At 41.7% G+C, this 27,888-nt stretch overlaps 3 protein-coding genes across 8 annotated transcripts; 2 read left to right on the top strand and 1 right to left on the bottom strand.

Moving 5' to 3' along the window:
- Window positions 1-97: 97 nt before the first annotated feature.
- Window positions 98-4,347, top strand: LOC108890155 (uncharacterized). Its single transcript, XM_018686979.2, has 10 exons — window positions 98-237; window positions 387-470; window positions 986-1,105; window positions 1,181-1,255; window positions 1,441-1,551; window positions 1,646-1,741; window positions 1,864-1,896; window positions 2,189-2,260; window positions 2,470-2,544; window positions 2,622-4,347. Exons 1-10 carry the CDS (start codon window positions 145-147, stop codon window positions 3,183-3,185), a joined length of 1,323 nt encoding a protein of 440 aa, XP_018542495.1. The 5' UTR covers window positions 98-144; the 3' UTR covers window positions 3,186-4,347.
- zgc:113263 (uncharacterized protein LOC503753 homolog) lies at window positions 4,346-27,084 on the bottom strand. Of its 6 annotated transcripts, none has more exons than XM_018686974.2 (24): window positions 26,622-27,084; window positions 16,338-16,540; window positions 16,049-16,153; window positions 15,775-15,870; window positions 13,729-13,839; window positions 12,670-12,793; window positions 11,937-12,408; window positions 11,601-11,668; window positions 11,266-11,512; window positions 10,968-11,137; window positions 10,654-10,876; window positions 10,413-10,561; window positions 9,790-9,890; window positions 9,531-9,688; window positions 9,301-9,446; window positions 8,331-8,583; window positions 8,115-8,230; window positions 7,765-7,996; window positions 7,539-7,678; window positions 7,163-7,412; window positions 6,849-6,979; window positions 6,257-6,509; window positions 6,027-6,133; window positions 4,346-5,108 (listed from the first exon to the last, which is right to left on the bottom strand). In XM_018686974.2, exons 1-24 carry the CDS (start codon window positions 26,653-26,655, stop codon window positions 5,101-5,103), a joined length of 3,897 nt encoding a protein of 1,298 aa, XP_018542490.1. In that variant the 5' UTR covers window positions 26,656-27,084; the 3' UTR covers window positions 4,346-5,100. The 6 variants fall into 6 exon arrangements, with proteins under 6 accessions (XP_018542490.1, XP_018542489.1, XP_018542491.1 ...); XM_018686973.2 differs by lacking the exon at window positions 26,622-27,084 and adding an exon at window positions 17,903-18,242 and having other exon boundaries at window positions 7,539-7,675; XM_018686975.2 differs by lacking the exon at window positions 26,622-27,084 and adding an exon at window positions 17,903-18,241 and having other exon boundaries at window positions 11,640-11,668.
- LOC108890154 (zinc finger protein 572) lies at window positions 20,487-24,748 on the top strand. Its single transcript, XM_051077623.1, has 8 exons — window positions 20,487-21,044; window positions 21,360-21,562; window positions 21,663-21,767; window positions 21,847-21,942; window positions 22,061-22,171; window positions 22,452-22,569; window positions 22,846-23,172; window positions 23,281-24,748. The coding sequence occupies exons 1-8, from the start codon at window positions 20,585-20,587 to the stop codon at window positions 24,216-24,218; spliced, it is 2,358 nt and encodes a 785-aa protein (XP_050933580.1). The 5' UTR covers window positions 20,487-20,584; the 3' UTR covers window positions 24,219-24,748.
- Window positions 27,085-27,888: the final 804 nt, after the last annotated feature.

Genomic DNA, 27,888 nt, shown 5'->3' with positions numbered 1-27,888 from the left:
AAGCCTCATAAAGAGGTGGAGCCTTGACTGGAAGGGATGTCTGTTTTTTTTCTCATCTCTCTTGTCATGATGAAACATCTGTCCTGGTTCATTCTGTGGTTGTTTTTCCTCCTGAAGCAGCTGGAGACTTAAAACTGTGAAGACATGGCTGCAGGGATGAATAACAACAAAAAAACGTTTTTCAGGAAGCCCCTTCAAGAAACATGGATTACAACTGTGGTGGTGATCCTATATATGGTTAGTATTTTACTCATTTGAGCCTTGAATAGATAGAAAGAGAGAAGTAGATTAAATCTGAAATATTAATTGTACTTAAACACAGTTCTTTACTTGTTATAAAGATAAGAAATTCCCTACTGTGTAGCAAAGCTAATGTTGTTTTCCAGGTCGGGTGTGTAGTGCTGATCATCTTGACAGAAAGAGGACTCCTTCTGAACAGCCAGAGCTTTGAATGTAGGAACAGTGAAAAGGTAAAACTAATAATTCATCAATGATAATAAAGACAGATAATTCTAGGTGCCAGAATTCTTGTGTATTTAATAAAAAAAATAAATAAATTATAGCACAGAAAATACAATAATCCAAGGAAGCAAATAAGGAGTGTTACTTGAGACATTTCTGAGCAGTTTTTGTGGTGTGGTGGGGGCCATGCCATCGGGGAGTGCATGCTCAGTCTGCAGCAATGTTTAGGGCAGGTGGTGCATGTCAAGAAATAACCAGATGAATGCCAGGACCAAGGGTTCCCTGGCAGAATATTGTACTGTATCTTAGTCTGTCAGTGGTTTTAATGTTTCGGCTGATCAGAGTAGATTATCTTTTTTCAAACAAGCAATAAGATCCAGGACAATGACAATATCCGCCTTGTAAAAGGTAGCCACCAGTAGGACTGGGCATTATTTGGTAACTAATATTGATTGAGTATCTGAGTTTTAGTGCAGATTTTGGAAACATCGAAGCAATATTTTGATATGATTTGTTCTTTTAGGATACGACCAGGCTGCAACAGGAGTCCTCGCTGGTTTACATGTCGGCAGGGATCAGTCTGCCAATCTGTGTCCTGCTACTGGTGAAACTCTGGATAACGAGGACCCCGCTGTCATGTCTGGTATGTATCTATCCTAAGTATCTATGCCTAAGGAAAAAACAAAAACACTCAAACTGTCTCTTTGTCTCTCCATAGTTAGTGATTATGGCCTGTGTCCTGTTCGGGGTCATGGCTGCATTTTTTACAAAGACTTGGGTGAACGAGACTCAGGTGGGTGAATTCCTTCTTGCTTGCTTGAATGCTGTAAACATGAACATTAGAGTGAAAGGTCATTAATGGCACCTGGAACCATGGAGGGAAACCAAGGAAGACCATGAATTGAGGCTGAGAGCTCTAGATAAAGTTTCTTTCGTCAAACAAAAATCGCAGTTGTTGGTCTTTCTATCCGCCTCTAGGAAATAGAAGAGTTTGAGGAGCGCTACTTGGCCCTGATACCTCTGATTCATACACCAAGAAACACACAAACCTGTCATGGACTCAACAATGTGTACCGCTGGCAGGCTGAGGTAAGGCTGTCAGCCACTTCTTATATGACATTTAAACCTACATTAAACACTTTCTCAGTGCAAATATCTCTAATTCACCTCTGGTTTGCTCCAGTTTAAGTGTTGTGGACTCAAAGGCTACAAAGACTGGTTGTCCACCATCCCAGACTCCTGTTTCTGTGAAGCAGGACAGAACAACAGCTCTGGATGCGTGAGTCATTCACCCTTTAAACTGCAATGATGATTTAATGTGATGAGATGTAAAACAGGTGTAGCACATTATGTCATAACACAGCATACTACATGTTTTACTTGTCTGCCTGTCTGTTTTAGGTTGAAGTTGGAAACAGCCTTGTTTATGAGAAGGTAAAATACAGCTGTTCTGTTTATTAAAAGGCCTTGAAAACTTATTTTCTCTTATTATAATCTTCAGTATACGATATTTAAACATATTTAATCCTCTAAGGTCTATTGTCTATTTGACCTGGCCTTGTTATGTATGTTTGTAAAACCTTTCCAGAGCCAAGGAAAGCCATTTTTCCCTCCATGACATGATTAAATGTGGCTGAACCTCGTTCACACAGTCTTGACAAAGCATTTTTTTTGTGCTTTTTGGGAGTTCAAGTCTTAATCAGTGTGTGTTTGTGTGTGTGTGTAGCCTTGTCTTCCTGCAGTCCTATCCCTTCTAGGAAAACGTAGCTCCACGTTTTGGATCGTCATGATAGTTTGGGTAAGTATTTTTTCAGCAGATCTTTTTACTCATTTGAATGTTCTTTAAAGACACAGTGGAATCATCTTATACTCTCTTTTATTTTCTTTTTTGTTAAATTTGTTTTGTCCAGTATTGCTGTCCTTAACTATAGATTTAAAGGTTAAATAAAATTTAGTAGGTGAGTTATATCAGGTTTTCTAAAAAATATTATTTTCTGACTTATTTAGATCATCATTGCTGGTCTTCCAGTTGCCATCCTTCTGCTGGGCATATTGTTTATAATTTTCATATGCTGTAAAGAGGTAAGTATGACATGATGGTAAAATGTGAACATGATGCATACAAGGAACTATCTAACATGTTTTCCTCATGTTCTAAGTGCATCGTGGACGATGGTTGTTATGAGCTGAGTGTTTGGAGATACAAAAGGAATGGAGGAGAGGACATGGTTCCAGTGGTGTTCATCAGAAAGGACAACAATAAGCAAACGGAGGAGGAGAACCTGGAAGGAGTGGAAACAAAAGAAAGTGGCAAGGAAGAAAGTGTAGTCTTAGATGTGGCGGATGGAACAAGTGCGAAGGAAGAGGAACAGAAAGCGGAGGAGGGGCACTGCGACGACTACCTGATGAGGAGGATCCCTGTGTCACAGCTGAAGAGGCTGCAGGAGGAGCTGGACCCACCGCCGGTCCAGCACCAGGCTCAATGTTTGTGTATAGGTACCCGTAAAACCAGGAACTTCTACATTATCTGGATAGAGGAGGGTTCACCGCTGTTACCCAGCAATGCCGTGTTGGCCGACGCAAACAAACCACCTTTGGGCTGTGGTTGGGCAGAGGGACCCCATGTTTTTGCAGTTGAGGATATTGTTTGGCCGAATTGGAGAGAATATCACAAAAATGTAATAATCACGCTTGAACCTGGTCAAACTGGGGCCCTAGGCTGATTGGACGTATGTTGATTGTGCAGCAATGCGTGCAATACTATAGACCGTAGACCTCTTTTGTCTCCTCTCCACTCAGTTTGCACTGGCGTAAATGTTTTGACCTAAATATCGCAGGTTTTAGGTTTTAACATTTTGAAAAAAGTAAACTAACTGATTTGTAAGGAATAACTTGTAGTGGCCTACAAATTTGTGGTGGGTCTTGGGTCTTCTCTATATTTTACTCTTATTTCAAAATTCACACAATAAAGTGATAATTTATGCACTTTGGCCTGGGTTGAAACATGTCATATAGTGTTGGATTGGACCGCTGTGAAATTTTATATAGACACTCATGGTCCCCAGAGGCTGAATCCCAAGTTTTTCTTTTGTTATCATCCCTAAAAAAGCTCACTGCGCAAACCAGAAGTCTCTCGTTCCATCTCGCTGTGCTGGACAAACCTGTTGACTGTACTGAAAAGCCTGTGCCTTCCTGCTCCGGTGCTGGAGACAGCATTCATATAACTACGTTTATGATGCAGTAAATGTGTTAGAAAAACAACATGGCGTCAAACTTATGGCTGTGTGCCGGGAAACGGTGCGTTTAGAAGTTGTTGCCTAGCAATTCCCCTCAGACTTCCCCTCATTCCACTTCAACTAATCTAATACAAGCAGAGCCCTGACCTCTGGCTGACTGCAGTTAATGTAAACAGCAGTAAATCATCTGAAGTCTCTGTGGGCGAGAGAGACCTGATCACTGCGGCCGAGTCACATAAGATTTTTCTTGACAAAACATTCATGCAAATATTAGTGACGTTTAAAATTAGTTTTGTAAGGAAACAATGACACTGCTTATGCCAATTCCTCTTATATTTCTTTGGTTTTTATCTTATCTGTGTGTTTACTGTATACAGATCCAATATACTTTTAGATAAGTTATTTTTATATATTTTTCTGCACATTTGTATCTCTCACCAGTTCAGCACGGATGATTATATGAGACATTTGTCTGCCTCTCTGGTTTTATCAAGCACTGAATGTATTTTGCAGTAAACTGTGTGCTACACTTTCATGTTCTGATTGTGTTTTGTTTTTAAAGTATTTTTTGTTTCCTTTTTATTTTGTTTTCAGTACGGTTCTAGTGGTTTCTTGATGATGTTTTCACACAAATAAATCCTCAATCACACATTTCAAGTTTCATTTAATGAATGTGACAAAACCTCGACAAGTTTGTGGAAGAATTTGCCTCAGCAACGTTTGAGGTGTAACATAAAACTTTGGAATACATATGTAAACAATAATTTAAATAAATAAAAATCTGGACAGGATCAACTCAAACTGAACATTAACTTAAAGAATTCAACCGTAACCTTTCACGACTCAGATTTCAAACATTACAAACAAGTGCAAAGACAGAAGATTTAACAAGTGAGACCTGAATTAAGACCAAAAAGCGAATGTAGGCTGTGGTAATAGAGGCCTTGTGTGTATTTCTTTTTGCTTCAAGTTGCTCACTTTAAGTTCAAGTACAAAATAATTTAATATTAGAAAAAACATCTTTTCTGGGAGAGCACAGCATTTTAAGTGACTTTTGCCCCTCAAGCCCTGAGCATCCTGGTTTTAGAGGGATGGCTCTAACGTTAATAATCACATAGACACTCTAGTTGAGGGACACAACACACACACACGCACACACACATGCATACTACATTACAGCCTAAAGTCTTTGTGTCTGAAGAATGTAAAAGTTTTTGAAGTATATACAGAGGTGAATGTAAATTCCAGTGAGCCTGAACAGGCTCTCGTCTGTCATCTGTAAACAGCTGCACACCACAGCAGTTAATATCACAGTCTCTGCAGTTATGTCCTTGTTATTTTTCCTCTGAATGTCTCTCTGTGTCCATCTGCTTCTGCTGTGTTGTTTATATGATGGACAGTTTCATGACTCTGGCCCAGACAGAAAAAAAAGATATTAAATTGTTTACATGACTGAGAAACTTTATGGTTCAACAGTAGCATGGCTCAAAATGGGAATTTAAACAAGTTATTGGCTGTTGTGTCTCTTTTGGTTGCCAGGGAACAAGTTAGTGATCTTTCCCTCTTGGTTTTTCTATTTCAACAGCAAACACAGTAAAGAAAATGTGATTTTGGGAAATGTGTTAATTTGTTTTATTTCTGTGTGTACAACTGATTTAATGAGGCACCAATCAAAAAAGACAGTGCTAACAAATAGTATATTACTTTAGCTTTCACTGTGGATGATGCACAGGGCAGCCATCTTGGACTTTGAGGTCAAGGTTGATAAGGTTTTTCTGATTTTCCAAGGTGGAAATCTGACTTCAGGGGGCGTTTCAGTTCAAATTTTACAACTGGGAACTTGGAAATTCTGATCTCCCAGTGCGAGCAGAATGCATCATTAGTTTAGCTTGGTATAAAGACTAGAAACAAGGGGAGACAGCTAACCTGGCTCTGTCCAAAGGTAACAAAAAATCTTCATATCCAGCTCTCGACAAGAAAGCAAATAAGCATTATTGAATTTATCCTTTAGAGGCTGTCAAATAGTGCTAAATAAAAGCATGGAAACAACATTTGTGCAACATATATAAGGCGTAGCGTACGGCTGACTACATAAAAATATAAAAACTGCTATACTGTCATAGATGTATTATGCTAATTTTGAAACAGGAAACATATCAGAGATAACTGATGAACCTTCCCTGTATTTTCCGTGGCAAAACGTAACAGAAATCTACAGTAATAAAGTTCAGCAGTTGTCCTGGCTTACTGCTTACTACAAGTGCTTTCCAGGTGTTGCAGCTGCTGCATAAGGCTAAACCTCATCAGTGAAACACTGCGACTACTTACCTACAACATCGGCCGTATCGTCAACCAGGGGGTCAGAGTTCATGACATACTTGCTGCCAAATATCTGCACCAACTGGTCGAAGAACTTGCACTCCTGCTTCTCTCCTCTGAGAACACGAGACAGGATTTTAGAGCTTGTTTGAAGGAGGTGGAAAATTATGCCAGTTTTAAACCACGTTTAGATAAAACTCTATTAGGAATGATGCCCCCCCCCACACACACACACTTACTTTCTGCCTTCCAGGAACTGTCTGAAATTGGCTCTCAGCCTCTTTATCCTGGTCTGACACTGTTCAGGAGTGCGCAGGTAGCCTTGGCTGGCCATGACCTGAGAGATCTGGATGAAGATATGTTTGTTCTTGGTGCAGCCCTTCAAGTTCTCCTGGATATCCTGGCTCCCCCAAATGTCCAGGAGGGCCTCGGTCTCCCCGTCACTCCAGGGCAGCTTTGTGCTGTCGGCAACCCACTGGTTGCTTGAGGCAACTAACGCAGAAGAAATAGATTACCCATTTTCCATTTTTTGTTTTGGGACAATGAAATTGGAAAACAGAACAACTAGTATCCTTTCATTTTTGTTTCACGTTAAAACAAGGGAAATGATAAATCAGTTATGGGCTAAAAAAACAAAAAATACTAGTCGTTCTTTGTTTTCTGATTTAATTGTTCCAAAATGGAAATCAGAAAACGGTTCTTTTTGTTTCCGGTTTCTTATTTTATGACTAAAAAAAGGGGAAATGGTTTGTCATTTGTTTTCTGAAAATCGATTGGCTGTTATGTACATGGACCTGCTGTGACTTTTCTTTTTGTTTTCTGTTTTCTTACCTTTCTTTTGGCTCAGTTCTGGTCCACTTTCATCCGGCTCATCTGTGGCTGATGTGTCAATGACTGAACTGTCGACCTTCAACTCCTTCGTGAAGATTTCCTCCATCTCGTTGAAGAACTTGAATTCCTCCCTGAATGTAAAAAAATAAGTTACCACCAGACACCTAGTATTTTAGTTTGTAGCCTCTGATTAGTTGGCAAAACTAATCCCATCCAAATCCCAAACACTTTCCATAAGAACACAAAGCAATTTCAACAATAGCTGGTCAGATTCAAATATCACATGTCCCTTTACTCAGTCACAGTTCACTGACTTTTCATGGAGAAAGCCATGTTTGAGGCGCTTAATGCGGGTGTAGCACTGCTCTGAGGTCCTTATAAATCCTCGGTCACTCATCCTCTCTGAGATGTACTCAAACACGTGTCGGTTCTTCAGGCAGCCTCTCAGGGTGAGCTGGACGTTGTCTTCGCCCCAGATCTCCAGCAGAGTTCGAGTCTCCTGGTCCGACCAGGGCATCTTTCTGCTCAGGTCGGACAGGAGGTGGCTGGTCGATGGTTGCTCGTCTAAAAGAAGGAATAAACAGCCTCGTTATTGTGAATTTTACACAATATCTGCACAAGAACAGTGAGTAGTTGGCCAAATGTGTGCTAACGACGACTGAACCAATGGATTTTATTATGTAACCCTACACAACTCAGGATCTTTGTCCATAAAGGGTTGTATGGTGGCGTCAGAAGCGGTACTGTCCACATCAGTGTACGCAGAGTCATCACCAAGCACTGGGGCCAGGAGGTGGAAGTATCGAAACACCGCGGGCCGTCCTCCACTTCTACAAAACATCAATCACAGGTAAGCTGGGAAATTATGAACCCAACCATCCACTCTGCCAACCACTCATTCCTCTGTCTTATTTACCTCCGGCTGTTGCAGTAACGCCTGTAAGTCTTCTTCAACCTTTTGATCCGGGAGTGGCACTGCTCCGCCGTCCTCAGGTACCCCATTGCGGCCATCTTCTCCGATATGCTGGCGAATATGTGCCCGTTACGGACACAGGTTTTCAGGCTGTGCTGCACGTCATCTGCAGCCCACACTTCCACGAGAGTGACCGTCTCCTCCTCTGACCACACTGTGTTCAGGCCTTCTGCACCTATGGCAGGTGGAAATAAAAAGACGTTGGATCTGTGACTGAAAGTTTAGCTAACGGAGCATTTCTTCATGAGCTTAATTTTTTCCACTGCTGGGAAAAGGAATGACAATGACTGCACCTGGATCCTGGTCTGTTTGTTCGTCTCTTTCATCGTACTCATCAAGGGAAACTGCTTCCTGTCCCAGTATTTGTTCCAGCTGGTTGTAGAATTTATAATCTACTCTTCTTCCACATCTAGAAGGTGTGAAAAGACATAAATACAAACGGTTATCATGATAGTGGATTATATTAACAAATGTATAAACATTCAATCCGACAAAAAGATTCTTCTCACTTCTTTCTGTCGTAGCAATGTCGAAAGTTGTTCCTCAGGGACTTGACTTTCCAGCGGCACTGCTCTGAGGTTTTCAAGAAGCCGAGGTCGTGCATTCTCTCTGAAATTTCGGCGTAAACGTGCCCGTTATGGACAAAACCCCTCAGCGCCCTCTGAACGTCTTCTTCACCCCAGATATCGATAAGTGCGAGCGTCTCCTCCTCTGACCACGAGCTGGGTGCTGGTTTTTCTGTTGACATGCTGATTTCTCCATCTTCCAACAGAGACACAGAACTTATCACTGCCTGCACTAGTCTGGGTACGAACTGAACAGTTTTATCCAAGAAGTCAGGTTTTTTTTTCAGCTTTTGTTTTGTTAAAAATGCTTTTCGGGGATCACATATCAACTCTACATCAGTTGATGAGTTAGATAATACATTAAAGCCAGTCTATGTAACCTTTGAAAGACAGAATAACACATTCCTCCTCTTCCAAATTAAAAGCTGAACGTTTAACAATTCTTGGTTCAATACGCTCTGGAGTTACTTGGTCTAGTGTGCTTACAGTGGCTAATGTTAGCTACTGTTAGCTAACTATAAAGAGACACTGATGAACAACACTGTAACGCTTTTCTACCTGTGCTAAAGTCACAGAACATTTTAGCTTTTACCATTTCAGAAAAAGGTGCATGGCTTCACTTTAACTATGCAGGAGCCCATGAATTTATAATCTCTTGTAACTCAGCATTTGTGTAAGTGCTGTTACAAATTTCATTCATAATTTAAAATGCTAAATATTGCACACTGATCATCTGCACCAAAGCCCATTAAGATTTACAGACATTTAGTGTATGATAAATTAGTTATAATATATTCTTCCACTGTATTTATACCTCAGCCATCAAATACAGCACAGCACATATTTTAAAATGTTCAGCTTTGCAACTGACTAACCATGCCATTGCAGAGTTACAGTCACTGCACTATTTTACCTGTTTCAGTCACTGATTCACTATTGGAGTCCTCTGATATTTCTATGGAGTCGGTTACCACAGTGGTGGATGTTGACGGCTGTTTGTCCAGAATTTGTTCCAGTAGATCGTAGAATTTAAAATCTACTCTATCGGTCCCGGATGAGCTGCAGACAGTAAAAGCAGTTACATTAACACAAATACACACATGCGTCAAGCCGACGGTGCAGAAACAAATATTCAGTTATTACCTCATATTTTCCTTACACTGGCGATAATTAGCTTTCAGACGTTTGACCCTGGTGTGGCATTGATCTGCACTGCGGGAGTAGCCGTGGGCGCTGAGTTTCTCTGATATTTCAGTGAAAATGTGACTGTTGTGTGGGAACCGTCTCAAGCCCTGCTGGACCTAAATGCAGGTGAAATTCATATTTAAGTTAGAAAGGTAAAAATATTTCAAATTATTTTAATAATCAGACTGATGAGGGTATCATGCACGTCATCCTCTACCTGTGCGTCTCCCCAGAGCTCCAGAAGGATGACTGTCTCTTTATCAGACCAGGGGACTTTCTTCCTGTCTTCTTGAATACCCACAACAGACTCTGAAGAAACTAAAAAAGAAAAAATAACCCATTTTAGACACTGTTTAATAACATCATGGAGCAGATTCTGCCACCATCTATTCGCTGGCCAGCTAAGTACTTCTGCTGTTAATATAACATTCCCATTTTATTTAGTTGGGAACTTTATCGTCCTTTCTCAAAGTACAGGCCCAAAGGATTGCATAGTGATCTGAAGCTTTGTTCTCTGTATTTAATTCATATTTCTTACTTAGCAGCACTTGGAGTTTCCAAACCACTATGATCAAAAATAAAATGAATTATACCAGTGTCTTAAATCGATTGAATCACTGTCTAAAAGTGTTTTTCATTAAAAAATCGAACTATAACTACATATATACTATGTATTTCCACACATTTTTGTCTCTTGTTGACTTGTCACTGGCTGTCAGGAGCACACAGTGATAAGTTAGTGTATAATTATTAGGTGGCAGTGTGATGTAGTGTCATGAAAAGCACCACAGCTGGACATCTGAGCCGTTCCACCTGCAGTAAGAGAATATTTGTGTTTACCGATCTCATGATGGGGGTAGGCAGAGAACTCATCATCTTCAGGCTCTCCTGGCATTTCGTCCAACTGCGGCACTGAAGGGAAGTCCTTCACTAAAATTCTTCCCAGCTCGTTGTAAAACTTGCACTCGACTTGCACCTGTCCTTTCAAGCTATAGTCCAGAGAATAAAAAAGAGAGCAGACACATAAATCAACAAAAAATCTCTAACTTTTCCTTTTCTTTCTGATTGCAAACAAACATACTTGTTTTGGTAGCACTGCCTGAAGCTTGATTTCAGCCTTTTCAGCCTCGTCTGGCACTGCTCTGGGGTTCGGGAGAAGCCCTGGGTGGCCATCTTGTTGGATATGATGGAGAAAATGTGTCCAGTTCTGTGCATCCCTCTCAGATCCTGTTGCATCTTGTCTTCACCCCACGTGTTGATGAGAGTCAGCGTCTCCAAATCTGTCCATGGAACGCTTCTAGTTCCTTAAAAAACATATGTTACACATTGTTTATTAAGATAAAAGTATAATAATTGTACTGGAGTTTGTCGTGTCAGGTATGTGCAACACTGTACCTATTTCCACACGGTTCGTCTGGCTGACAAACTGCAAATCCTCCTCGCCGTCATCGTCATCAATGACCTCCTCGACGTCATAGGTGACCTCAGGAACAGCGGAGGGTGCCGAGGAGCTGAGGACGCCCTCCAGCTGCTCGTAAAATTTACACTCAAGCCTGGACTTTCCTCTGGTAGTAGATCAGAGAGGAGACAAACTACAGTTTCATCTTGAGGGAATTAAAATTACCTGACAACTTTCAATGACTGGACAAGAAGAAATGGAGAGAGCGGCTGAATCGTGTCATTTAACACCCACTTGTTGTTCCGGCGGAAGCATTTCTTCAGTCGTTTGATCCTCGTCTGGCACTGCTCCACTGTTCTCCTGTATCCCCTCTCTGCCATCTTCTGAGCGATTTGCGTGAATATGTGACGGTTTTTTAAGCAGCCCTTCAAAGCCCGCTGCACTGAGTCCTTCCCCCAGATGTCCAGCAGGTTGAGCGTCTCCTCGTCCGACCAGGGAACCTTTGTGTCCGTTGCGACCGGGAAGGAACCTTCCTGAGAGTCTAAAATAAAATGAAAAGAGTTAATAAAGGCTTGAGCTTAGACAAACAGAGTCAAGTACCCACTGATCCATACATAAACTGTACAAACCTGTATAGTCTCCCCATATCGAGATTAGAGGAGATTCACCTGAATTCTCATCGTCCACTGAGGAATCCCTGCCAACATGGAAAACACGCCACAGATAAATTTGATGTGTTGGCTTACAAAACCTTTTCTAGTCAGATCAAAGCACTTTCTCTCCCTTTGTAGCCCACAAAAAAAGCTTGGAGGTGTTTGGGTTTGTAGTATGTGTATTGTGGTTGGAGAGGAACATAATGTGGATGTAATTCAGTAATAATATGATACTGTATATGAAGATTTAAACCAATAGGAAACCTAGCTTTCATGTCTTTGTGTGCACCAAACGAACAAAACACTTCTTACAAGAAAGCTGACGCCTCCACAGGCAGCTTAGTGGGAACATCTACACCTCCGCTCAGCTTCCTCTTCCTGAGAATCCTCGCTCCTCTCAAGCTTCGGTTGTCCCCATCAGCCTCTGGGTCCGTGTCTGCAGTCTCATTAGACGTAGTGAGGTCTATGGTTTCATCACACGGCGGCACGCTAGTCGAGCTTTGCGCCTTCCTCTCCTGAGAAACGTTCCTGCCTCTAACCTGCAGTTGCCAACTGTCAGAGTCCCCGGACTCCTTGAGTCTTTGTCTGATTGTCTCAGAGCTCCTCCTGGACGGCCTCTCCAGGCTGCTTGTGTTGTTGGGAGCATTGAGACGTCCTTTGTGCTCTGGAGAGGCTGGGTCTTTGAGAGCAGGTGAGCAGGAGGTGGTGTTCATGACAGCTTTGGTCCCAGGAGGTAGCGACAGGGATGAGAGGATGCAGTCGTCCATTGGTAATAATCTAGGATCTACGGTTGAGAGTAAGGACAGTTAATTAGACCCTGGCTTGGTTCGAGCATAAATCACTGAGAAAGAAACAACTGTCAAACATTTTCTACATGAAATCTTTTAAAAGACACTCAATATTTATGAAATGTGGGAAATTACGTAGCAAAAAGCAACACGAAAATGCTAAATCCTGAGCATTTGTCCTGTGAGTAAACATATTCAGCGTGAACCCTTCATTTTGTGCACCACAAATATCTTCCACCACCGTGAACCTGCCGTACCTTTCTCTTCAAAATGGCCAAGGTTTCTGTGGTGTTCAAGTACAGCCTTCATGTCCTCTGGCGGGAGAAGGGATTGTAAACAGTCGTCTAGGAATGACGGAGCGTCTCCGACCAGAGCTGCCAGCTGAGAGGTGAGATCAAGTTACTAGATTTAGTAACCCTGCATTCATTTATTACGCCGGTAATTTAGTTTTATGCAGCCAAATCAACGGTCAGTTAACTTGGTGGGAAGCCACTGTTTAAGCACTATTTTGTTTTTCTAGAAATTTGATCAGCAACACATTAGAACCTCATGCAGTCCACATGAAAAATAATAAATAGTTTTCCCCATTATTTAATGTCTTCATTTCTTACCTTTAGTTTCCTAGTGTCTAATTGCTTGTAATCTATCTTTGGTGTAGTGTTTCTCTCCAGCTACTTGGTGCAAAAAGGGGGAGAGAGGCGGAAGCAGTCTACTGGGACTCTGTGGTGCACCTGCGCCCAGTTAACCCTCCTCTATATCTGTCTCTGGGTCAGTGGTGCAGACAGATGAGCCTCTACACTGAGCCTTTGTGCCACAGTCAGCCTGAAAATGCTGCTCAGTTTGGAATAATACCACATCTATCTCCTGGTGGTGAATTATCTGTGTTGCATCTGGTTGATTTTGATGGTGAAATACAATGCAGAGTAGTTCAGGCCTCCCACAGGGCCCAGTGAACTCCCCAGGTAGCCCTTCACATCAACACTGTAGTGGGCAGGTAACAAAATAGGGATATAACAGTAGCCAAAATGTGTCCTGTTACATAAGCATGAACATCAGCAGTAAAGAGCTGCAGTGTGGCTATGAAAAGACACATGCTCATTTGAGCTTGTCTTGATAGTTTGTCCTTGTACATGGAACATTTCGCACCAATTCAGCCGTTAGTTTATGTTGACAACGTTCAAACAAACAAATAAACAGTTAAGACATCTGAGTTGGTTTAAAAATATTCTTTAAAAAAAATATCTTAAAATTAATATTAAGATTATTATTATTATGTAATTGGCTGATAATGTGCCAAGCTGAAAGAAACATGGTACCTGTGTGAAGTCTGGAACTGGCAGCAGTGCATCCAGTCTTGATATGAACTCCCACACCAGCATCTCGAGTGTTGCATCATACTTTGACCCAAAATATACAGGGAAGATTTCCTACAAACGTGTGTGTGAGAGAGACACACTGATTAAGAGAAAAATGTATTTAGGGTGAGACTGTGAAGAGGCCGTTCACATTGACATTTACTCATTTAGTGGACATTATTATCCGAAGTAGCTTCTAAGCGAAGGACAACACTAATGCCTCGATGCAGCAGGAGGCAGATAATAAACATTAAATATGTTCAATAAGACAAAGTGCAAGGAGTGCTGGTCTGGCGTGTTGGGGTGTTCAAGGTGTCCTTCAAGAGGTTCTAGAGACGTCCCTGCTCTGATAGCATTTGAGAGCTTGTTCCACCATCATGGCACCCAGGTTTCTCGTGACCTTGGACAGGGTGAGAGATAAAGAGTCGATTTTGATGTTGATGTTGTTGTGGTGAAGAGATTGATTGGCAGGCTGCTGATTGGTGCAGCAAGATAAGACGTGAGCACTGAGCTGCAGCTTTAACTGTCACAGAAAACACAACCGTTTCAGTGGAGTGGGCGCTCTTTAAGCCCAACTGGTTTTGGATTAAGAAGGGTGTTTGGTGAGAGGAATCCTTGTTCGAAAAGCGCTCCTGGCCTTAGATACGAGTGGAAGTAATGAAACTGGTTGATAGTTCTTGACTTGAACAGGGTGGAGTAAAGGCTTCTCGAGCAGAGGTGGTGGGAAATGTTCCCAATAAAGCCAGTGAAGCATTTATCACATGTGTGTTGTATGTAGTAGGATGGCTACTGGTCTGTTTTGACACCTCGTTCTCAGTGAGAGGAGTAGATGACCTGGGGACGCAGAGAAGGACATGTAGTAGGACCGCTGCAGGTTACACTTTTTGGAGGCTTGCCCTGAGCTACAGGGCTGAGTGAGGGGGATGGTGAGCTGTTGACCGGAGGAGCCAGAGGAGAGGGAGTGCTACATGTCTGGCATGCCGCTGCCTTCAGTTAGTGGGCTGACCGTGGAGAGTGGTTGTCCTGAGCAGATAGGAGCGACTGATAATCCCTGAGATCAGTGGGGTCACCGGTTTTACGCCATTTTCTCTCAGAAGCTCTGAGATAGATCTGCAACTTTCAGATGGTGTCCACAGAGGACACCAGACCAGTGACCATGTTTCTTACTGTTTTGTACTTGATGCAGTCAAGTCAGTTGAAGTACTGATGGATATTCTTGTCGGTGTAAAATTCTGAATATTTTGTGACATTGGTGACAGGAAAATTTGGAGTATGAAATATTGTATTGAGCCACTGATATGTTGGGTCCATGGATTCATGTTGTTGCTGCCAAATTCTGGCCCCTTCCATCTGTGTGCCTCAGCAGAAATCCAGATTCATCAGACCACGGTACATTTTTACAGTCTTCAGCTGTCCAGTTCTGGTGAGCCTGTGCCCACTGCAGCCTCAAATTTCTGTTCTTGGCTGACAGGAGAGGAACCCGACATGGTCCTCTGCTGTTGTACCCCATCTGCCTCTGGGTTCGACGCGTTGTACTTCCTGAAATACTTTCCTGCTCACCACAGTCGTAAAGAGTGGTTATCTGTGGAACCAAAGTCTTTCTGTCAGCTCCAACCAGCCTGGCCTTTCTCCTTTGTCTTCTCTCATCAACAAAGGGTTTCTGTCCACAGAACTGCAGTTCAGCGGATGATTTCTGCTTTTCACGCCCTTAAACTCTACACTGTTTTGCCTCAAAATCAATGAGATCAGCAGTTTTAGAAATACTCAGACGAGCCCAGCTGGCACCAACAATCACACCACGATCTTCTTTCCCCATTCTGATGTTTGATGTGAACATTAACTGAAGCTCCTGACCTGTATCTGCATGATTTCATGTGCTGCACGTGGATAATTTCACAAATAACCCAGTGTAGAGGTGTTTCTAATAAAGTGCTCAGTCAGTTTATGTATTTGCTGTACGGTTAGAAGCAAAGTAAAACAACACATGAGGAGCGAGTAATGTCTTACCTGGAAAAAATATTTTCTTTCAGAGGGATCCTCCAGTAACGAATGCACCAACTCCACAAAGTTAACCTCAGACTCTTCCACCTGGTTGATGGTGACCTGATGAACACACAGTATGAACACAAAACTACTCAAATCAAAGGAGCGGAAAACAAACACACCTGCAACTATAACACTGGCTACATTTCACTGGGGAAAAATACAAATTCAACAAAGCATCCTGACATTAAATACAAGTGTGTTAACTGCTTTGAATAATACACCACAGTTTACTTACATGGTGATCCTTGGCCGTGCTGACAGGAGCTTTGATTCTGTCCAGATGTGGCTGAATGGTCTGCATGTCCGCTGGATGCTCACCCCGACACATCTCCAGGACCAGCTGGTTTTACGCAAAAAAACAAATCAAATACACGATTAAACAGACCTGAGAGTGGCTTTCATCAACTTATATATTTTGTTGTTGTTTTAAAGTTTTAATTTTCGCTGTTTAAAATAACTACAGGAACTGGTAGAACTGGTAGAATGTTTCAACTCAGTGCGACTGAACAGTGAATATTACGGACCCTGGCTCGGAGTCCCAGGATGAGCTGAGCCCTCTGACTGTAGCTCATCAGCTCTGGGACCAGCTCCGTCACCATGGTAACAAACTCTTCCAGCATCCCGTAGTGATCCACAAGTCCCTGCTGCACAACTTGCCACACTGCAGCTGATATGAGCTGCAAGGGCGGGGCCAGGAGGCGTAGATAATGGAGGGGAAGATCATTACCTGAAATGGAGGAGAGAAGAAAAATCGAATTGTTAAAAATGTACAAACGATTAAAACTACTTTGGCTCTGACTTTTACTTTAGAGAGAATTTCTGGCAACAGTGAGTGTTTTAAAGTCCCATAATTACCCACAACCTGAGACGAGAGCAGGAATAAATAAATCAAGACAGGTATTTGTTTTACTTCTAAATAATCAGGTTACATCTGCACTAATTGCACAACAATTTCAGGTCTATAACCCCTGTCATGGGCCTTGTAGCGTGTTTATTTTGTCAATTAGCTTCTCGACTAACTTTCCTCAAAATGTCCAAATCACAAAATATAAAAATATCACAACATTAAAATGATATACTGTGACAGATTTAATCCACACTGCCTGTTTCGTCTTGCCAAAGGAAATATTTTAATGTAAAAACCTGTAACAAATCAACAAAATATTGATTTTGTGCAACCTCCCATAAACAGTGGTGTTTGTATAATGTAGTTGATGTAGTTGTCAAAAAAAAAGAAAAGAAGAATCCATTATATTATTCTCCCAAAGGAGGCCGAGGTGATGTATTCAGGTTTGTTTTTTATTTCCAACTAACTCTCCAAAACCTCAGGATATTCAGTTTACTGTCACATAACACACAAAAAAACCAGCAAATCCTCTTGAAAAATTACTAATATGAATGATTAATTGTCAAAATAGTTTTCATTGGCTGTTCAAGCTTTTTGTGTGAAAGAAGAGACTTCATCCAAGTCTGAGAACAGACAGTTTTTCTACCCACCAACCAGAATTCTGTTGTTTTGACAAAGAGAAATGATCCAAAAAACAACTTTATAATTTATCAGCACCTCAACAAACAAAGTCAGTGTCAACAACATCCACCTGCCGCTTCACGTGCTGGCCTCGAGCACACTGTGCATGAACTTAATTTATAGTGGCAAAGTGCCGGCTGAAATAATGACATGACAGTGCCGCTGCGTCTAAGTGCGCTGACAGCAGCATCCATCAAACTCACAACAAACTCACCGCGTGAGTTACACAGCTGAATGCTGACTGTCGGCTGTGCAGGCTGCTGTATTTCAAACAGGTGCTCAAGGAAAACAATGCACAGAATGATGCTCGGATCGATATTAAAATAATAATATGCGGATATTTAACAGATCACTGAGCCTCTGGTCGAAAACATGCTGCACATTAGACACTATTAAGCTCACGGTAGTCCTTGCAGAATCACTGCAGGAATATTAATGTGGAATATATGCTGTTAATTTCCGTTATCTGTGTTAAGGTCACAGTTAACTCACTGATACCGACACACACATCAGGGATCATTATAAGACTGATAACGTGATTTTTATGAGGGGTAAACGCACCTCGACTGCTTCCACTTTCAGTTCCGCGTTTTATTTCCATTTAGCGGCTGACAGGAGAGAAAAAACCGAACGGATGTCCCCCTTTGGTTGTAGCGATCAGGGAAAAAAATTGACAAAGCCTAATAATTAAATTCTGCAAATTCCCAATGCGCGATCGCCAAACCCACAGAATGCGAGCGCAGTTTTGCTGGAAGCATTGAAAGGCTCTGGTTTTTATTCTCGCGCTGGGAGGAGAAACAGAACAAAGGTTTCTGGTCTCATCCGCCTCAGTCCAGATCACGGCAAGCCCTCTTTCCTGGTTGGCTGACGAAGACCGGATCAACCAAACCGTTCAGACTCTACAGCAGTAGATGGCGCTATTGACTTTTCATTGACCTCAGGTCCGACCAGGTATTATCTGTTTTATATCGAATATGTTCATGTGCACAGAAGGATGTGTGCCGGGGTGAGAGAAGCATTTCCTTTCTTTAGACTAAAAGGAGCAATACTACTATTTAAAAGAAGCCAATTACTGGTAAACGTCCTGCTCTCAGAATTACATTTTAATGTATATATTATTGTACTTTTATTATTACTGGTGTATTAATGTACAAACAGAATTTTTATATTGTGGATCAGCAAGGTAGAGCCTTTATTTGCTCATAGTATGACTTATAACTTACTTACTTACTAATAATATATTCATTTTCCACAGTATGTATCAAGACATACACTCACTGAGCACTTTATTAGGGACACTAGCACACCTGCGTATTCATGCAGGTACCTGATCAGTCACGCGGCATCAGTGCAATAAAATCTTGCAGATACAGATCAGAAGCTTCAATAATGTTAATATCAAACATCAGAATGAGAAATAAATGTGATCATAGTAACTATGACCATGTCATGATTGTTGGTGCCAGATGGGCTGGTCTGGGTATTTCTGAAACGGCTTATCTCCTGGGATTTTCCTGACAAAAGTCTTTAGAGTTTAAAAGTGTGAAAAACAAAAAACATCCACTGAGTCTGTGGACACAATCACCTTGTTGATTAGGGAGGACATGGGAGAAGGGCCAGACTGGTTCAAACTGACAGAAAGGCTGCGGTAACTCAGATAACCACTCTTCACAAAGGTGGTGAGCAGAAAAGTATCTCAGGGTGACACAACATGTCGAACCTTGTGGCAGATGGGCTACAACAGCAGAGGATCACTTCAAGTTCCTCTCCTGTCAGCCAAGAACAGAAATTTGAGGCTGCAGTGGGAACAGGTTCACCAGATCTGGACAGCTGAAGACTGGAAAAATTTAATTTGGTTGGATGGATCTGGATTTCTGCTGAGTACGCAGATGGTAGGGGCCAGAATTTGGCATAAACTGCCTGAATCCATGGACCCATACTGCCTTGTGTCAACAGTTCTGGCTGCTGCTGGTGATGTAATGGTGTGTTGTCTTGGCAAACTTAGGGCCCCTTAATACCGATCACTCGTGGTCTGAACACCACGGCCTATCTGGGTACTATTCCTGACCATTTACCCATCCTCTAATGGCCAGATCTGAATCCAATAGAACACGTTTGGGATGCAGTAGATCAGGAGATTTGTAGCATGAATGTGCAGCGAACAGATCTGCAGAAATTATGTGATTATGTAAATTAAGTGGACCAGAATCCTGAAGGAACGTTTCCAACATCTTGTGGAATCCATGCCACAAAAAAATGAGTCCATTTTGAAAGCAAAGGGAGGCTTTACCCAGTGTTAGCATGATGTTCCTAATAAAATGATGAGTGAGTTTACGCATATTGTGCATACATATGAGTTTTTTTAATGCATGACTTGGTATGGTGTATAAGACGTACAGAGACATTACTCTGAACTTTTCACCCCTCACTAATGCACTTAGAGTATCTGGGGCAGGATGTGACTGTGTGAGAGTGGACGAAAATCTGATAAATCACATCTGCAGGATAAACTTGAACTCTCTGAGGAGAACCCCTTTCCATTAGTGAGATCCATCAAAGCATTCCTCCCCGAAGACTTATGTCATAAAACTGAGGGAACAATCTCCAAGACATCTAAAATATGCCCAGAGTGACTTTGAGTTTGAACAGACACACAGCAGTAGCACAAATGAAAGGTCACTGAATGGTTAGATGCGTATGAAAGTGAAGTCAATTGTACGCCGATGGCCAATGTAGTCAAGATGGGTGTTCTAAACAAGGTGATATCTTTTTCCAAAAAAGTGAGATTTGATCCCTTCAGCAGATTTCCAGAGGTTTGTAAAAAGGAACAATGAAACTGCAGCAAAAGTTTTTGGCTCTTCAGATGTTTAGATTTTTATCCATTAAGCAATATAATTTAATTGGAAGGTATTTGATGAATCCCAAATTCATTCTGCAGCACGACAACAAAGTATAGTATATTTAGATATAAAATCTGTTATTGTTATGTATTATTATTATTATTATTATTATTAGACAAAAACTATTTTCCAGACAAATCTTCAATCTCTTCTCAATCTCAAACGTGAGAAGTTGATTATAATGCGCTCATGTGTTTTATTTTGAAAAAAGGAAACCGGAAGTGCCAGCAAAAAAGGCAAATTCATACTTTCCGCATCCGCCCACGACCAAGAAGGTGCGCGCGGACCTCTTAAGTGGACGTCCGCGTGCAATCCAGTAGTTGTGACAGCGCGGAGTGTAGGCATGGCATGTGCGCCGACTACGCATGCTCCGGAGAGCAAAATGGATTCTCGTTTTGCAGAGAGATTGTGCGAAGAGATCAGGCGTCACCCACATTTATATGACTCTTCCTTGAAAGAATACAAAGACAACCAAATGGTGATGAACTCCTGGCGAGAGATTGCGCATACGCTTGGGAGAGATGAATGTGCCTGCCGCCAAAAATGGAAATATCTGCGAGACAGATACGTGAGGGCCAAGAGAAAGATGAAAGGCGGGAGTGCCCGAGTGCCTCCGATTGTTGCCATGCTAGACTGGCTCTCTGGCTTCATTAAACATCGTCCCACTGAGTCGAACTTCTCAGCAGAGAATGTGCGCATGCGTGGAAAGCCAGACCAACGCGGACAGACGCAAGCCCTCAACTGTAGTACGAATGGGATCGCGTGTGCATACGCGCGACCGGAGCAGTCCGCAGACGCAGAAAGTATGTCTGAGCCTTTAAACACTCGCTAGGCTACACTGTTCTCAAAGCACTGTGTACACACTGTCAGTTATGTTTAAGTTATCTTCTGAAAATAAACTTAAAAGTTGATTGTCAGTCTTTCAACCAAGTCTTGTGGTCAGACTAATCAACAATGAAAATAATCCAACACAACCTGAACTTGGAAGATGTAATAGAACTGTCAAGGATGCTGTTGAGAGATTTATATAATGTTACTAACTTATTGTGCATCTGTACAGTTTACGTTTTGAGACTGTACACGTTGATAATGTGGTCTCTGGGTGTTTATGTTGCCAGATCCTCGTCTCCCTCCGTCCTCCCTGCACCTGCTGGTTCCTCCACTGAGGCTGATGTCAGCCTGTATGTGGCAGGTGGCCCAGGAGCGAAATGTAGACCAGTATGACAGACTGGCCGACTTCATGACACTGGTGACAGAGATGGTCCCAGAGCTTCTGAACTACAAACAGAAGACTCAGCTGATCCTGGGACTGAGAGCACGAGTACCTAAAATCTAACTACACCTATGTTCAGGTCTGTCAAAACTTCATTTTAGTTTTATTTTGAAAGTTAAGCGTAACCATTTTGCTTTGTGTTTTTCAGCTCATCCTTGAATTGTTAAAGAGGATGGATAAGGTTGACAGCACAGCTATCCATGATCATCTTAATGGTTTCCAACAGTGGACAACAAACTGCATCTATAAAGAGGTAGATAAAAAGTTAGATAAAAGTGTGTACATTTCATGATTCACACATGTAAATAAACCTCTCCTGGGCTTCATGACAGGATCAAGATGGAGAGTTGGAGTCTTCAAAGTCAGCGTTTGTGGAGCTGGTTCAGACACTGCTTGGAGACCAATCTCAAAAAGAAATTTTTTTCAAGGTGAATTTTGTTTCTCAGGGGTTAAAGCCATTAATTTATGGATCTAGATTATGCATCTATCTGTAAAACGTTAAAAACACCATATTTGTATATAAAATTTTTCCTTTTCCCGTCGAAGGAGGTCTTCCCGCTACAGTATGGAGTTCGTTTTGATACAGCGCTGCAGATCCTGGTCTGGGAGTTCTTCTACAGATTGGAGGAGTTTCTCCCAGTACCAAGTTTTTCACAGGTAGACATCCATCCATCTGACTCTCTAGATACTCAACTACCAAAAGCTGTTCAGTGCCTTAGTATCACTTTTCTATTTCTTACACAAGTCTGGAAAAATAACGAAAGTCAATGTGGCATTATTAGGTTCTGAAAAATGTTTAATCTGTAAATCAACAGTGGGAAAGACCACATTATAAAAACTGGTCCTGGAGGAAGAAGTGGAAAATTTGAGACTTTAAAATTGACAATATAAGAATATATGATTTGCCTTGTGTTTATAATCTGCACACTTTTTCCAGGTATTCTCCATGTTTGACCTTTCTTCCAGCGACGAGCAGCTTGAGCAGTTTGTTTCTAATCACGAGGGTCTGACGAACATTTTGCAGCGTCAACAGGAGCGGCAAAAGTTGACTAAAAGTAAGAATCTGTTGAAATCAGACAAAGTCAAGGTGCACCAACACCCTGTTTTAACAGCTGTATGGTTCAAACTTTATTAAGCTCACCATCTGATCTGTTACAATTACTAAAGAATATAGAATGACTTAGTTTGATTAGGTTTACGGACAGCTAATTTTATTTTAAATGGTTGGTTTTAAACTGGTAGTGGTAGAGCTGCATTTCTGACAACCAGCACCACTCTGGTGTCTTTTACATGGAATTTCACCTCTTATCATTAACATCTCTGTTTCTCAGGTGAATTCACCTTCACATCAGACACAATCCTCTCCACACTCGCATCCAAACAGATTTCAGCAGCGCCGGAAGATCATGTTGATCAAAAAATGCATTGGGGAGGTGCAGACGGCAAACGAGACGCTGAGAAACCATGGGAAGGTAATCAAATAAAGTTAGAAGAGGAGCCACAGGAAGTCAACAGCTATAGCGTAGAGGACGGGTGTGAGGATGATGAGGAGACTGACGACAGCTCCATTGACACTAATGTGAACTCTCCGCTGCAGGAGTATGGACTGTCACCACTCACTTCCTCTCCACGTTCTGAAGAAGCTGCAGATGACAGAGGTGAGCATCTTTTCCATCTAACAGGATTTTCTTGAGGTCATACCTTCACTTGGCGTAAAGATTCTGTTGAGTGAATTCATCGCTAACTCTTGTGTTTCCCGTCGGCAGAAACAGCTGGCGAAGCTGCCTCCCAGCCATCCAGATGCTCAGACGACTCAGTGGAAGGAGGGAAGCAGCATCTGGATTTGAGCGGAGACAAGGAGCTGCCAGAAGAGAGCACCATCCAGTCCTCGACAGCGGCCAATGTTTCCTGTCTACTCAGCGAGAACTCCTTAAGAGCCGATAAAAACACCTGCCTGGAGTGTGGAAAGACTTTTTCATCCTGCTCCGCCTTGAAAAACCATCGTTTCGTTCACACTTCGGCGCGGCCGTTCAAGTGCACTCAGTGCGACAAGACATATAAAAGCCGTAAAGACCTGAATCAACACGTCCTCAGTCATTCTCAACCTAAAGTCATGTGTTTTGCTTGCAGTTTGTGTGAGAAGAGGTTTAGTTCTCAGGGTTTGCTTACAGTTCACCTACGTCACCACACTGGAGAGAGGCCGTTCGCCTGCTCCTACTGCGACAAGAGATTCCTGACAAAGTCGGTTTTGAAGTCTCACGTGCGCATCCACACCGGTGAGCGCCCGTACGCATGTCCTTTATGTGACAAGAAATTTACACAGTTGTACCCGCGCACCGTGCACCTCAGGATGCACATGAAAGAGAAACCGTACCTGTGCAGCACGTGTGGTATGTCTTTCTGCAGCTCTGGGGCCTTGCTGGTGCACTCGCGCAGTCACACGGGGGAGCGGCCTTATCAGTGCGAGTCCTGCGGCAAAGGTTTTGCCACGGCGGTACAGCTGACGCTGCATCGGAGGTCGCACACGGGCGAGAGGCCGTATGCTTGCTCAGAATGTGACAAGTCGTTCCACAGCAGCTCAGGATTGAAAAAACACATGAGGACGCACACGGGGGAGAAACCACACAAGTGTTTGACGTGTCACAAGACGTTTTCACAAAAATCCAACATGAAAATACACCTCAAAGTCCACAAGAAGATCTAGCATTCAGGAAGCTCCTGGAGACATGTTGTTATTATGTGAATTTTATCTTAAGAAACCAATAAAAGCCTGCTTCATTCCTGTGTCAGGAAATGCTGTTTTGGTGTATGTTCACATCAGCAAATCACTAATGTGTGTATGTAAATATGAACTTGGGATACTCAAATATTACATGCTGGAGTGTTTGTAAACCTCATGTTTTAGTAGACCATTGTTAAAGAGCACAATGTTTATGGTTAACTTGGAGTTAAGACTTGATTTTAGTATTGTGTTTAGAATTGAGATTAGAGGACAGAGGATGTACATCAATAGACAACAGTAAATGTGTGTGAGATAACAACAGAGCTGTGTGTGATAGTGTGACACTGTGTATTGTAAAAAATTTGAATGAATGGGTGTTTTGTAAATCAATGAGGGTTAAAATGAGTTTAAGATTCCTGAAACTCCTTTTATTTGTGCCTTATATTACTTAAAAGAAACTTCTGTGCATAGGTTTGTAACCTAATAAATGTGTGTACCAAAGATAATATAAACATGGCTTTATTTTTTAAGTCTTATGAATTTAATGGGTTTTGCAGCATTTTGTTTTTTCAGTGGATAGTCAGTTATGACAAAAAAAAAAGAAGACATGACCTACAGAGCTTCAAACTTATCCTGTTCTTCAGTAGACAACAGTTATTAAAGTGACAAATATTTGCAACAAAGGTAATTTATTGATCCAAGTCTCCATCCTTAGTATCTAATGCCACAGAAGGACCAGCAGAACACAATGGTATACGCTCACTGCTACATAACACACACACACCACATGAGACTCAAATCATGTCCTGCTATTGACAGCACTTAAAAAGAATATAAAAAATAAATGTAAAATTGTCTACGTGAGCCTTTGTTTATAGCTTAAATCCCTTCACAAACTGCACTAGATCACAGCCCAAGCTGCATCATTTACTACTGTCCTGTTGAAACAGATGCGACTTCCAAGCACAAACTGAACTAAAGGCGATTTGTGTACATAAATCTGGCCTCTGGCCTGAACAGAGCCATTTACCTGACTTTGTATTTTCTGCCCACGGGTCATGCAAGCAGCCAAGTCCCTCAAAGCACCTGTGAAGCTGTTTGTTTGTTCCTATTGTTGGCAAGTGGTAAAAACCCATTTGTGTCTTCATGCTAGGGAACGGCTCATGCATGTAACTTTTGTGATAAGGGATTCTGTTTATGTTTTTGTGCCATTCACAGTTGCATTCAGGTGAAAGACTGTATCACTGCGAAGAGTGTGGGAAAAGATGCATCAAACTGCAAAAGCTCAAACAGCATCAGCGCATTCACACAGACGAGCGTCTATTCATCTGCCTAGAATAAGTAGCTGTTTCTGCTGTAACTGTTTTGTTCTTTTCTGTAAGATTTTTGTTTAAATGAAACTTACTCTCTAGACTTTGCAGCTGAACTCTGAACATCACTGAACAATAAAATCATGTGGCCAGTTTGAGTGTGATTTCTGCTGTCTCCACTGTTGCCAAACTAAGCTCAGGCTTGAACCATTAACTTCAATTTGCTGTTCAATTTGTACATGAAATAATAATTTTGAATATTTAATTCTGGCTGTAATCCCATATGACCTACATAGAACATTTCTTCCCCTTATGTTATCTGAGAAGGCATTAAATAAGATTCAAAACTGTGAGTTGGGGAAATAATGTAGTTGCCACTCTGTAGGCCTAAATGCAGACTAGCATAAAATAACAATAAAATTAAATAATCTGTGATGAGGATTTCCAGTTTACATCCTCTCAAAACATAAATTCAGCGATTAAAAACAGGACGACTGTTTTTCCAAATCAGTCTGAATCACAAGGTAACAAAAGTTAAACTAGATTTTTTTAAATACCTAAAAATGTGGCCATCAAAGAGAATTTAAACCAGCTTACATTAGTGATTTCTTCTCCCCCCCCCGCAAATCTACTCAAAATTCAAATTCATTTGCCATTTGTGCTGTAACACTGCCATCTAGTGGGTACACCACATTAAATCAATTTATCAAGGATGATACCTGCAACATTTTTTCCCAATAAGTAAAAAAAGCTTTAAAAAATGCAAATGTTTATCATGTGATTTTTAATAAAATATATTTTTATAGCCCATTTCAAGCTATTTTATTTCTGTGTGTGTAATTGTTAACAGGGGACTCTGTGATACTGTTAACAGGGAATTCATACAGATATATTGAATGAGATGAGAGGGACAGGTGCATGTTCAAAAACACAGAGGAACAGTGGCTCATGGAGGCTAATGAAGTATGCTAACCTAAAACCCTTAGCGCCTAACTGCCGCAATTTGTGTCAAAGAAATCGAAGTCTCTGAACACACAGACACGATAAACATATTTTTAGATTCACTGTCACTTACTTTTTCCGAGGACGTCGTTATCTCCGATGTCCATTGCTGATAAACGTCCACAAACCCGCTTAGAAATCCCAGAAAAAGACGCTCCTCACAACTCCGGAACTTGCCTGAGAGTCATCGCGTTTTTAAGTTTTCTTCAGTATCAAAGTTATTCAGTGATAGTTATCAGCACAACCAATGTTACATGGCAAACAGGAACGGCTGATAGCGAATTCGGCTTGCTCAATTTTCCAGAATTTACGAACTATCGGTTGAAAAAACAAAAAACGAAAAAACGGGACTAAAGTTGTAGCCAACCGTGTGTCACTGAATCCATGGCAACACCTTACTTCCTTGTTTACACCTGTTCAATCTAGTGACGACTCTGTCTCTTTCTCTGGGCCCTGATAGGCTCCTTTTGGCCAGAATATGGTCAAATCTGGCACCCAGGTTGGATTTAGTTTTCTTTGAGTCCCCAGTCCCACTAGCATCTGTTTGTACTAATGTTTGGAAGTGACTGATTCGGGTCCAAGGACAAGGCTGCACTAATCCCGAGTGAGCGATCAGCAGTTTGGCCTTGAAGTCACTGGATAAAAGTGTTTGTATCCATTAGAGAGAGTGTGTGGGACTAATGGAGGAAAACACTTGTGCTCTGCTTAGATTCTTGTGTGTTTTGACACTTGATATTAAAGTGATGTTGAAATTCTCTCCGTGATGTCCTGTCTTTTTTATTCTCCAGGTCAGACATCATCCTGTCCACAACTGCGTGTAAACAAACATCACTGGCATGTGAAGATCAGATGATGAGATGATGGATGAGAACTACAGAGACTGAGAAATCAATGCAAAGAAATAAAGAGGAGAAGAAGCAGAGGTGAAACAGCATCATTGAGGAAGACGGCGCCAGTTTTAATACAACTGAACCATCAAACTCTTGGCTGTGGGAGTGTGTTCTGTCAGCACTGACTTCATCTCCATGTGCATGAAAAAAAAACAGCTCTTCCATTATGAACTTGTTCTGACCTGTACTACCTTTCATTTCCCACTCTTAGACTTAAACAGCTTGAAGCACAGATTGAAGCTTCACCAAGGCCTCTAATGCTGTGTTCACATCACGTAGGATGGAAGGTAAAGATGGGAAAAACGTCTGTGTTTATGACTTGCAAGGCTTCATATAATCAGGCAACTCAATATAGTTGTATTATTGCAGAACTGGTGTGTGTGAGGGTTCAGTTGTACTCTACAATTTTCAATTTATGGTGATACAAAACAAAGAGAGGCAGAAAATCCT

Source organism: Lates calcarifer, linkage group LG18 (genome assembly GCF_001640805.2).
Source record: "Lates calcarifer isolate ASB-BC8 linkage group LG18, TLL_Latcal_v3, whole genome shotgun sequence".
NCBI lineage: Eukaryota > Metazoa > Chordata > Actinopteri > Centropomidae > Lates > Lates calcarifer.
This window is presented reverse-complemented; position numbering and strand designations above follow the sequence as displayed.

Excerpts from the sequence above, each read along its gene's own strand:
- LOC108890155 (XM_018686979.2), top strand. The coding sequence starts at position 145 with ATGGCTGCAGGGATGAATAACAACAAAAAAACGTTTTTCAGGAAGCCC. Across the intron at positions 238-386 it reads TGGTGGTGATCCTATATATG|GTCGGGTGTGTAGTGCTGAT; the intron begins GTTAGTATTTTA and ends GTTGTTTTCCAG. Across the intron at positions 1,552-1,645 it reads TGTACCGCTGGCAGGCTGAG|TTTAAGTGTTGTGGACTCAA; the intron begins GTAAGGCTGTCA and ends GGTTTGCTCCAG.
- zgc:113263 (XM_018686972.2), bottom strand. The coding sequence starts at position 17,942 with ATGGAAATAAAACGCGGAACTGAAAGTGGAAGCAGTCGAG. Across the intron at positions 8,584-9,300 it reads TGAATCAGTGACTGAAACAG|ATGGAGAAATCAGCATGTCA; the intron begins GTAAAATAGTGC and ends CTCTGTTGGAAG. Across the intron at positions 7,997-8,114 it reads ACAAACAGACCAGGATCCAG|GTGCAGAAGGCCTGAACACA; the intron begins GTGCAGTCATTG and ends CACCTGCCATAG.
- LOC108890154 (XM_051077623.1), top strand. The coding sequence starts at position 20,585 with ATGGCATGTGCGCCGACTACGCATGCTCCGGAGAGCAAAATGGATTCT. Across the intron at positions 21,563-21,662 it reads TCCTGGGACTGAGAGCACGA|CTCATCCTTGAATTGTTAAA; the intron begins GTACCTAAAATC and ends TGTGTTTTTCAG. Across the intron at positions 23,173-23,280 it reads AGAAGCTGCAGATGACAGAG|AAACAGCTGGCGAAGCTGCC; the intron begins GTGAGCATCTTT and ends TCCCGTCGGCAG.